Genomic DNA, 12163 nt, shown 5'->3' on the forward strand with positions numbered 1-12163 from the left:
CAGGAGTTAGCCAAGATGTGCCTCATTCTTTCAGTACTATCCGTACACATTTCTAAAACCAGGAACACATTGTTTATTTATTCAATTCGATTTCTATACCGCTCATCCAAAAATGGCTCAGGGCGCTTTACACAGAGAAATAATAAATAAATAAATAAGGTGGCTCCCTTATTTATTATGCTCTTCCCTGCCCCCCACCCAACACAGGAGGATCATAAGTAAGATATCTCATGTTTCATTGTTTTGCTTTCAACATAAGTACTACTGAGTTCTGCTTTATAGTACACAGAAAAGCCCTTGGAAGGTGAACAGCAGACCTACTCTTGCAGTGTTCCAGTTAACAGCAGAGCACTATTACTTCTCCTTAAGTCCTCTTCAAATGATTTTTAAAAAAGGGACATTGTACACACACACAGAGCATCCTAAGAGTGGCACCACAATCCCTTTCCTAGTGCTGCTGTACTCAGAAGTCTCAGCCAACACTGTCTTCCTGCAGAGACAGTCTTCTGATTGGGGAAATAATCCTTACATGCTTACAGCACTTGCTTCTGCAGACAAACGCTGTGGTGTGACTATCATGGGGTTGAGGCTTCTGAGCACATGGACACTGGGACAGGGTATGCAGATATGCTCTTGGGATGCTATAGATGGGTACAGCATCCCCACCCACCTTTCCACCCCCCCTTCATGTCCGAAGAGGCTTAAGAAGAGCCTATATAGCACTTAGCAAGAGCACTTACATTTATATACCGCTCTATAGCCGAAGCTCTCTAAGCAGTTTACAATGATTTAGCATATTGCCCCCAACATTCTGGGTACTCATTTTACCAACCTCGGAAGGATGGAAGGCTGAGTCAACCTTGAGCCCCTGGTCAGGATCAATGACTCAAACTTGTCATTCTTGGGGAGCTCTTGGACATTAATCTGTTTGGTAGAAGAAGAAAATAGGCACTCCCATTTCACCACCACATGGAGACTATCACTGGCCTGGTCGAGAGTATGAAGTGAGGTTTAAAGAGCTCTTAAAAACATAAAACATCTTTGTGATAAACTTTAAACACAACCATCTGTAAAAAACACAAAAATCGAATACAACACTAGATGCATAGTAGAATGGAGAGATTCTGAAAATTTCTTTCATAGTTTTTAAGGGTGCTAGAACTGAGGGGTCTGCATGCCACCTAACCCGTTGTTCCTTAAATCCCAAAGTAAAGAGCAGGCTGCAATTACTTGGTGGGCTGTAAGGCAGAAAGATGCTCAGCATATACTCAGAGGCATTTTATATATGCTTCAGTATTTTGTTTGGGTCTTGGGAAGGGAAGGGGGTGATTCTGGGGGTTAGAACAAACCAAACTCTGGCTGTGATGTGTATGCTGAGATTGCCACCAAAGGGAGAAAAGACCAACGTGACCAGGGCAGCATCGGAATGCCACTCACCTTGCCGCAGCCAGGTGGCCCCCAGAGAATGAGGGAGGGGATTTCGTGGGCTTCCAGCAGAGACCGCAAGAGAGTCTGTTCTCCCAAGACCTGATTCTGCCCCATGTAGTCTCGCAAGTTTTTCGGCCGCAACTTATCCGCCAGGGGCTTCCCCTCCAGCTTTTGGGCCAGACTCTCGCCACTCAGCTCAGGTACCGAGGCATAGAGGCCTTTTCCTGGACTCTCGCCATCCGGCTGCTTTTCTTCTTCCTTAACCCGGGTTGGAGACGCAGCCCTGGAAGTCCCCGGTTTCCCTCCTCCGGAGCTTTTTCCTTGGCGGAAAAGAGAAAACACCGGGGATTTCTTGAGGCTACTCCCCGCTTCCCTGTAGTCCTGCTCCGGGGACTTCGAGAGGCGCGATTTCTTGTTGCAGGGCTGCTGAGACCCCATCCCCGTGTCCTCCTCTGAATAGCTGCTACTGCCCGCCCCACCCTCTGTGACTTCCCGGTCTCTCCTTTCTCCCTGCTGCTGCAAACATCTATCCAGATGCGAGTTAATTTGAGCAGCTGGCAGCTCCCGTAGGCAAACCGGGCAACTCACTAGAGGCTCTTCCTGTACTCCAACTCCTTCCATTTCCCGCCAGATGGAGGAATTGAAACAAACAAAAACAAAAAACCCACCCCCCACCAAATTAATCCTGATCTGCTGCTGTTCCCACGCTTTCCGTCTTCAAATGTGATCTGTTTTGGAAATGCACATCGTAAACATTCCCAGCGGGAGAAGAAAGAAATCAAGATACAGGAACAATGTCAACAACTGTCCAAAGTAGCCCGAGATTTTCCCGGGCAGGAAGAGAAGGTCAACACGCCTCTCCACCTCTGATGGGCGCCTGCAACGCGCAGACTTTCGGGAGTTGTAGTTCAATGGCGCTGGAGGAGGAGTGCTTTGCTAGACGTGTGTTGCTATGTAAGGTGCACAGTTTGTATGTCTCTCCTATTGTCTTGTCGAAGCTCAGAGGTACGCGGAGATGTTGATACTCTCCAACGTTTCACAGTTAGAAACAGGACTACTCCTGTGTACTTATAACACTCCTTTGAATTTCATTCCTCGCCCCAAGGACGGAGGGAAAGTATTACATATTACTGAGATTGTCAGCTCTGGCTGCAGCTATTTCTAATATCTCCCCTCCCAATATTTTCTTTTTCATTTTCCTCCCCACACCATAAGATCAAGCTATTTCCAGTTTGCTTTTTAAAAAACTCTCATTAGACATATAATAATTGCCATACATTAAATTTCAGTTGTGAACACATTTTAAATAGCTTGAATATGAACAATGCCATGGGAACTAATGCAACATTGTAGTTCCAGATTTTATATGTGAACTAGACACACACAGAGAGATTTCTGTTCTGTAAGCAGGATTTAATTTGTCTGCCTGCGGAATTTCAATTTTTATTCAGATTCTTGCAAGTCATGATCATAAATTACAGCTCTGAGATCTGTGGGTTGCATGATACCAAAATTGTGTACATACATATTTATTCTCAGAAGAACTGGAAGTGTTATTTACTTTCAAAAAGAACTGTATGATTTTCCTGCTAGCTTGTCTTGCTGATGGACATGAGCAATCTTGCCCACATCTGAGGAAACTGAAGCTTTTGCCTGACTTGCCCATAGAGCAATTGGATGCTAAGAGCTGGATGGATGCTTGTTCCCATGGGAGCAATGGTGGATTACCGCACAGGCAAAAGAGGCATCTGCCTACAGTGGCGAAATTTGACGAGCTGCAACTTTTGCAGCTCCTCAGATTTTGCCATCGCCACTGCCTCAGCTAGCTGGCTGCAGGGAGGGGGGGTGAGGAGGGGAAAGTACTTTTTAAAATGCGCCAGGAGTGGTGGTGGCCCGACTCCAGCCCCGCCGCCCTCCAGGAACTGTAAGATGCCTTGCCTTGGGCTGGCAAAGCCCAGCGAGCTCCTTTCCCTGTCTTTTCAGGCAGCCATAGCTGCCTGAATAGCCTTTATTTCTCTCCCTCTAGCGAGGGAGAGAAAGGGAAATAAACACTGTTCAGGCAGCATCAGCTGCCTGAATTGCGAGGGGGAGAGGAGCTTGCTGAGCTCCGGAGCCCTGACCACTCCCCCTTTTGGTGTGACATCCCACTCACGCACGAGCATGTGCACGAGTGCGTGCCCAGCGTGTGCACTCGTGCCTGGTACTTCCGGCCACTTTGGGCCGAAGAAGAAGGGGCAGCAGGGAGGTACACTGCTGCCCCAAGGGATTTTGCACAACTCCAGCGCCGGGGGGGGGAGCGGGGGGGGGCAAGTGCACCCTCCCCTGCCCTTAAAGTCCTACCCCCCACCCCTTTGAGCCACCTTCTCTCGGTTCCATGCACATCCCTAGGAGAAAGTAGACAGCCTTGTCTTACTCCTTTGCCGATCTGGAACCAGTCTGTTTCACCATGTTCCGTCCGGACTGTGGCTTCCTGTCCTGTGTATAGGTTTCTCATGAGAACAATTAGATGTTCTGGGACACCCATTTTCCTAACGGCATTCCACAACTTGACATGGTCGATGCATGTAGTCAATAAAACATATATTGACTTCTTTCTGGTATTCCTTGGCTTTCTCAATTATCCAGCAGGCATCAGCAATGATGTATCTTGTTCCCTGGCCTTTTCTGAAACCAGCTTGAACATCCTGCATTTCTCTTTCCACGTAGGGCTCTAATCTGTGTTGGATGATCCTGAGCATAATTATGCTAGCATGTGAAATTAAGGATATTGTGCGATGGTTTGCACAATCTGTTAAGTCTCCTTTCTTTGGTACGGGTATATGTAGACTGACCTCTTCCAATCTGTTGGCCACTGTGCTGTTCTCCAAATTTGCTGGCATAGTTTGGTTAGATCCTTGACTAATTCTTGATTGTTAGAGTTGCTAGCTCTTGTTTTTAGCCTACTTTCCAGTAGGCTTATGAGATTACCCAGCATTCTGTGTCTGTGTGTCCATGTGTCCCTCCCATCAACTTTGCAACGCCTGGACCAATATGAACCAAATCGGGTACAGTTGTAGGAACACGTAGGGGCACCTCAATGGCATAGTTTGTGATGATGTCATCCACCCCAATCCAAGATGGTGGATGCATAAACCTTTGAGGTGCAAGTGGGCTAACTTGTGAACCACTTAACCAATTTGAACCAAATTTGCTACAGCTGTTGGGACACAAAGGGATGTCCAAATGGCGTGGTGTGTGATGACGTCATCTACTCCAATTCAATATGGCGGCCATGTGAACATCTGAGGTGCAAGCAGGGGTAATTTGTGGACTGTCTAACCCATTTGAACCAATTGGATAGAGTTGCAGTGAGTGACACACAGGGACACCTCAATGGGGTAGTTTGTGTGATGTCATCCACCCTGATTCAAGATGGCAGACGCATAAACTTTGGAGGCGCAAGTAGGCTAACTTGTGAAACTCTTAACCAATTTGAACCAAATTTGCTACAGCTGTTTGGACACATAGGGACACCTCAACGGCTGTCGTGAACTGATAGCCCAGCTATCCCTACAGGATTTACAACCCCCGGAGAGAGAGTAAACAGAAAGCAGCAATGAAACTGGATGAAGGAAAATAAAAGGCTCACAAAGAAAACAGTAAATGAATTAAGTCCCCTGAACTGAAACTAGGTACCCCTCTCTAACAATAACTGAGTAATAAGTGGAAGAAAAGACAAAACAAGGAATGAAACAAGCAAAGGACACAGAACAAGGAATTAAGGGAACAATACAGGGAAGTACAGACAAGACAAACTGGAACACGGAAAAGATATAATTCCAAGAGCACAGTATCTGCTGCCAGCGAAGTTGCAAACAGCAACTCAGCCATGAGAGACTATTGAATATATAAGGCTCAACAGAACCAGGACCCAATCAGGCTTCCCTGAGTCAGCAGTTTGGCTTTCTTCCCTGTTATCTCCTGCACCTGCGTGAGTCCCTCTGAGCCTGCCTCTTGATACTTCGTCTCACTATAGGTGGAATCCCAGGCTCTTCCACATCGGAATTCAAGTCTGGCAGCTGTTGAGAATCCTCAGGTCCCGAGTCTGGTTTCTCTGCCAAATCTTGCTGCTGTGGCTCACTAGCAGGCGAGTCTTCCTGCTCTGAATCTTCTGATTCTGAAGTCTGAGCCATGACACCGGCATAGTTTGTGATGATGTCATCTACCCCAGTCCAAGATGGCAGACACATAAACATTTGAGGTGCAAGTGGACTAACTTGTGAAACGCTTAACCAATTTGTATCAAATTTGCTACAGCCATCGAGACACATAGGAATGCCCAAATGGCATGGTGTGTGATTATCTCATCCACTCCAATTCAAGATGGCAGCTGCTTGAACATCTGAGCCGCAAGTGGGCTGGTTTGTGGACTGTCTAACCAATTTAAACCAAATTAGGTACAGTTGCAGTGAGTGACTCACTGTCATGCTCTCACCCATGGATAGCAATGAGGAGTGGGAGGCTGGCACCCTCCAGTGGGCGAAGAGGCACCTGAAAGGGAGAGCTTAGTTGTTGGGCTGCAGGAGGTAGCTGAGACGGGCCATGGTGAAGGTTCAGGACAAGAAGGCCCTTCGGGAGCAGAGGAGACCGGGGGTAGAAGTCCAAACGCTGAGCCAGAGGATGATCAACCATTAACCCACCCAGAGACATGCAAAATGCCAACAGCAGGTGAAGGCACTCAGAAGAAGTCAGCGCCTCCTCGGCAAACTAGATAAGTATTGAATCTCTGATATCTGGCTGGAGAAGCAGAGCAATTAAGCCAAGGGACATCTCAACAGCATAGTTTGTGATGATGCCATCCACCCTGATCCAGGATGGTGGACGCATACACTTTGGAGGTGCAAGTGGGCTAACTTGTGAACCGCTTAAAAGATTTGAACCAAATTTGATACAGCTGTAGGGACACATAGGGACACCTCAACAGCATAGATTGTGATAATGTCATCCAATCCAATTGAAGATGGTGGACACGTAAACATTTGATGTGCAAGTGGGCTAAATTGTGAACCGCTTAAATGATTTGAACCAAATTTGTTACAGCTGTAGGGACACATAGGGACACCTCAATGACATAGATTATGACAATGTCATCCACCCCAATCCAAGATGACAGACACGTAAATATTTGAGGCGAAAATGGGCTAACTTGTGGATAGTTTAACTGATTTGAACCAAATTTGCTAAAGCTGCATGGACACATAGAGATTTCCCCAATGGTGTAGTTTGTGATGATGTTATCCACTTTGATCCAAGATGGTGGAAGTGTGAACTTTTGAGGCACAAGTGCACTAACCTGAGGACTCTCTAACCCATTTGAAACAAATTTGATACAATTGTAGTGAGAGACACACAGGGATACTTCAATGGTATAGTTTGTAATAATGTCATCTATGCTGATCCAAGATGGTGGATGCATGAATATTTGAGATGCAAGAGATCTAACTTGTGAACCTCAATTTGAACCAAATTTAGTCCAGTTGTAGAGATAGTGAAAGGAAATTAGCACTTAGCAATAGCAATAGCAATAGCACTTACATTTATATACCGCTCTATAGCTGGAAGCTCTCTAAGCGGTTTACAATGATTTAGCATATTGCCCCCCAACATTCTGGGTACTCATTTTACCGACCTCGGAAGGATGGAAGGCTGAGTCAACCTTGAGCCCCTTGGTCAGGATCGAACTTGTAACCTTCTGGTTACAGGGCGGCAGTTTTACCACTGCACCACCAGGGGCTCATTAGGCTGATTAGTTCTTACTAGAACAACTTGTGTTCCTATTTTATCATGTCTATTAGGTGGCATGTCATTAATTTAACTTGTAGACCATCTTGAGTGTACTGGCAGAAAGGCAGTATTTAAATGGAGTTGATTAGCACATTAATTAATTAATTAACTGTGATTGTCTGCATACAGTTTGCATGTTATTTCCTATATGGAGGTGCTTTTCCTGCAACGTGTAAATCAGCCCTCTGCACAGCTCTACATAGAATTATAAGGGAATTTTGCTGAAATTAATAGTTGTCCATGATGTATAGCTTATGGCATCTTCCTTAGAGGTCTCACCTTATCTCATCTATTTGTAGAGGTTCCTTTATAAAATAAACCCTTTCTTACAAGCCCACTGCCACCAATCATTTTCAACCTCTGAATCAGTAACTCAATTCTTTGATAGAATGAGATAGAGATAGGAAAGAACCAATCAGCTACCTGGTTTGCAGGGAGGAAGCCAAAAAGTGCTTACTTCCCTGCAGACGATCGTTCGGCTGTCCCTTGCCAGGCGGATTGCCCGCCCAAACGAGCACCGGCTGCTGCTGGAGGCTCTGAGGTTCGGGGTGCCAAGACACACCACGCTGCATTCCCCCCCACCCCAGAGCTCCAATAATGCACCACATGAGTGTGCACTGCATTATGGGTAGGGATGTGCAGACCGGCTCGGATCCAAACCGGTTCAGATCCGAACCGAACGGGGGTGGTTCATTTCGAACCTGTTCAGACCGGTTAGGACCAGTTTGGACACCTGAAAATTGGTAGAATAGTAGCTGGCACCCAGGGGTACCTGTCCCCCAAACCCCAAAGCAATCGGACACTCATATGATTTTTTATGAATTTTTGAAAATTAATTTTATTTTTTCTCATAGGATATAATGGGACTCGAACCAGGCCATTATTCCTTATTGTGGAGCACCCATGGGTGCCAACAACCATGCAAACCCTGAAGCAATCAGATACACCTATGATTTTTTATGAATATTTGAAATATTTTTAATCATTTTTCTCATAGAGTATAATGGGACCCGAACCAGTCCATATCCCCTATTGTGGAGCACCTATGGGCACAAAAGCGGGGTGGGTGGTAGACATACAGGGGTGCCTACCACCCAAAAAATCTGAAGGCAATTGGACACTCCTCTGATTATTGGTGAATTGTTAAATTATTTTTGAATTCCTCATAGAGAATAATTAGGATTGCAGCAAATGTATAGCTTCACGTCGGGGGGGAAGGGGTGTTGTAGAGTGCAGTGTGGTGGCTGGTAGTTCCTAGGGTGGGCAAGGAAGCTACCTGAATTATTGGAAAGGAATTGGGCAAAGGGGTGATTTTTAAGTGATTTTTGAAGTTTACGCGCCTTTAAGGTTTTTCTCCATAAAGAAGCATGGAGGTGTCAGAAAATGTATAGCTTCACGTCGGGGGAAAAGGGGTGTCGCAGAGTGGAGTGTGGTGGGTGGTAGTTCCTAGGGTGGGCAAGGAAGCTACCTGAATTATTTGAAAGAAATTGGGCAAAGGGGTGATTTTTAAGTGATTTTTGAAGTTTATGTGTCTTTAAGGTTTTCCCCCATTAGGTATAATGAAGGGTGTATCGCTTCACGTCGGGGGGAAAGGGGTGGCCTAGAGCGGTGTGGGGTTGGTGGTAGTGCTGGTTAGGGGCAGGGAAGCTACCTGAATTTTTTCAAAGGATTTGGGCAGAGGGCTGATTTTTGGTTAATTGTTGAAGTTTACGCGTCTTTAAGGTTTTTCCTCATAATAAGTTATAATGGAGCTTTCAGCAGCCCCATAAGTGCACTTGGGGGGTGCTGGGGTGGCTCAGAGCGAGTGGTGGTGTACTGCACATAGGGTGCCAACCACCCCCATGGGTTTCTAACCTATGGGGTACAGGGTTCTCTTGTTTCTGAGATATTGAGTGTGGATTCTATGATAGCAAATGAGATTTTCAATGAGACACCATGAATCCCCTCTAATATGAAAGCTCCATTATCGGGGGGGGCGGGGTCATGGCACTTTTTGGCGCGCCCCCCACATGACCCACCAAAGTGGCACCCAGGGCACGTGCCCTGCCTGCCCCCCCTATAGTTACGTGTCTGTCTCTTTGGACCCCGCATTAGACTTAATCAGCTACCCTTGTCAGCACTTTCTAGCCATACCCCCTGCCTAGCAACAGTATCATTTGCTAGTATCATCTGCTGCTTAGCAACAGAGTGGCCAACAGAGGGCCACACCAACAGAGGGCCTCAGCCTCCTTGAACAGTAAAAACAATACAAAACAAGACAATATTTTACCGCAGACAATCCTTTTAAAAAGAGTTTAATTCTCTATACAGCCCAGTCAAATGCATGTTATATAAAAGTAAGCCACACTGAACTTAGTGGGACTTAGTTTCAAATGAGTTCTGCTTATCAATCAAAAGTGAGGGCTAAAAGCATCTTTTTAAAAGTGGAAGCTCAGTTTTGGGGTCAGGGAATATAGTGTGCTGAATAACATGATAGTGAAGCAGTGCAACTAGCAACCTGATATATGGGTAACCCATATGTGTTGGGGAGACACTTAAAAGGATCTGAATATGATCCTGTCATAGATCTGTTTCTCTTCTCCAGTTAATATATTTAGTGTAAGAACATAAGAAGAGCCCTGCTGGATCAGGCCCAAGGCCCATCTAGTCCAGCATCCTGTTTCACACAGTGGCTCATCAGATGCCTCTGGGAAACTCACAGGCAAGAGCTGAGGGCATGCTCTCTCTTTCCTACTGTTGTTCCTCTGCAACTGGTATTCAGAGGCATCTTGCCTCTTAGGTTGGAAGTGGCCTATAGCCCTCATATTAGTAGCCATTGATAGACTTGTCCTCGATGAATTTATCTAAGCCCTTCTTAAAGCCATCCAGGCTGGTGGTTGTCACCACATCTTGTGGCAGATAATTCCATAGTTTAATTGTGTGTGTTATGTTAAAAAGCACTTATGTCAGTCCTAAATTTCTTGGCAATCAGTTTCACGGGATGACCCCAGATTCTAGAGTTATGTGAGAGACAGATAAAAGTTCTCTCTTTCCACTCTCTCCATACCATGCATAATTTTATAGACCTCTATAATGTCTCCCATTAGTCATTTCCCCCCTAAACTAAATAGTCCCAAGTTTTGTAGCCTTGCCTCGTAAGAAAGGTGCTCTTAGTTTCAATCCCCTTCCTAATGATTCTGAGCATGGAACTGACCTATTTCACAGCTGCCACATGTTGAGTCGACAGTTTCAGTGAGCCCAAGATCCCTCTCCTTGTCAGTCACCGACAGCTCAGACCCCATCAGCGTATATGTGAAGTTCTGTGTGTGTGCGGAGGCGCTCTAACCCCCGGACCTTGGGGCCCCAGTCCATGGCCTCCAAGGTCCGGGGTCCTCTAAATGGTGGGGGGGGGCTCCTACAGCTTCCCCATGACTGCCCTCCATGCCACAGCTAATCTATGTGCCAGGTTTTTAAAAACAAAGCTGCCACGTGACTGAGGGGTGGCTGTGGGCGGGGGCAAGCCGAGTAGTCGACCCTTCCCCCCCCCAGTGGTGGCAGTGGTGATGGGGGGAGCAACCACTTGGCGCATCCTCTCTGTCCTGCGGTTGCTATGAACTGCGCAGGCGCACCACGCAGTTCATAACAGCCGCTGGGCAGAGAGGATGTGCCCAGCAGTCGCTCCCCCCGTCGCCATCGTCGACTACTCGGCTCCCTCCACCCGCAGCCACCCCTCAGCTGCACGGCAGCTTTTTTGTTGTTGTTGTTTTAAATGGCAAGTAGGTTAGCTGCAGCAGGAGGCCCCCCAAAAGTAGTTTTTGGGAGCCTTGCGGTGGGGGGCCACCTGGTGGGGAACTTCGTGGAAGGGCTAGTCCATGCGCCAAAGCCATCTAGGTGCACCCCTGTGGGGGGTTTCCCCCAATATGCATCACTTTACACTTGATCCCCCCGGATCCCGTTTTGAAAATCAGTGTTACATTGGCTACTTTACAGTTCTCTAGTACAGAGTCTGAGTGCAGGAATAAGTTAGATGTTTTTGCAAAGGAGGCCAGCAATTTTTCATTTGAGTTCTTTAAGGGCCCTTGGTTGGGTGCCATCTAGCCCTGGTGATTAATTTATTTTTCATTTTTACAGACAGTTTAGAACTTAATCTCTTGTCACCTCTATCTGACTCAGTTCTGTAGCCTCTGTCCCTGATAAGCTTGGTTCAGGCACAGGTTTACACTCAGTATCCTCTGCCATGAAGACAGATGCAAAGAACTCATTTAGCTTCTCTGCAATCTCCATATCCTCCTTAATAATCCCTTGCATTCCCTCATCATCTAATGGTCCAACCACCTCCTGGCAGGTTTCCTGCTCCTGATGTATTTAAAGAAGTTTTTGTTATTTCCCTTGATGCTTTTAGCTAAATGTTCCTCAAATTCTCTGGTTTTATTCGGATCCCTTATTGCGTCCCTTATTGTCTCCTTACATTTCTTTTGCAAGAGTTTGTGTTCTTTTCTGTTCTTTTCATTTGGGCAGGCCTTCCAATTTCTAAATGAAGTCTTCTTCCCCTTGGCTTTACTTGTTAGTCATGCTGGCATCTTCTTGGACTTGGTGGTACCGTTCCTCCTTTACATTCTAAATGGGATTCTATTACTATGGTTTTAAATAAACTCCATGTATTCTGGAACAAAGTTACTCTCTTGATTTTCATTTTCAGTTGATTTTCATTTTCAGTTTTCTTTTCACCAAACTCCTCATTGTAGAGAAGTGTCCTCCTCTGAAATTCAAAGTGTCTGTGTTAGACTTGGCAGTTCTCTCCTCACATATATGCTGAATTTGATCATGCTGTGATCTCTGTTCCCTAAAGGTTCCACAAGACTGACATTTTGCACCAGGTCCTGTGCACCACTCAGGATTGAGTACAAGGTCACCTTCTCTCTGGTTGGTTCCA

General features: G+C 46.1%; 2 protein-coding genes across 4 annotated transcripts in view; one reads left to right on the forward strand and one right to left on the reverse strand.

The window, feature by feature from the left end:
- The window catches only part of WRNIP1 (WRN helicase interacting protein 1), a 67138-nt gene extending 64847 nt beyond the window's left edge, over positions 1 to 2291 (reverse strand). For both annotated transcript variants that reach the window (XR_008306132.1, XM_053245452.1), the window contains exon 1: positions 1438 to 2291. Coding sequence is in view for 1 of the 2 variants with exons in the window: in XM_053245452.1 (XP_053101427.1) it covers positions 1438 to 2049 (612 nt within the window). In the remaining variant the exon portion in view is untranslated. The remainder of the gene's footprint in view (positions 1 to 1437) is intronic.
- MYLK4 (myosin light chain kinase family member 4) overlaps positions 1 to 12163 on the forward strand; it is a 158373-nt gene that overhangs the window by 21659 nt on the left and 124551 nt on the right. Inside the window, exon 1 of one of the 2 annotated variants that reach the window (XM_053245450.1) lies at positions 9505 to 9587. The exons of the other annotated variant lie outside the window; for it this stretch is intronic. The gene's annotated coding sequence lies outside the window, so the exon portion shown is untranslated. Of the gene's footprint in view, positions 1 to 9504; positions 9588 to 12163 lie in introns of those variants that run through there. 2 annotated transcript variants of the gene reach the window in all.

The sequence above is a fragment of the Hemicordylus capensis genome, chromosome 4 (assembly GCF_027244095.1).
Source record: "Hemicordylus capensis ecotype Gifberg chromosome 4, rHemCap1.1.pri, whole genome shotgun sequence".
NCBI lineage: Eukaryota > Metazoa > Chordata > Lepidosauria > Squamata > Cordylidae > Hemicordylus > Hemicordylus capensis.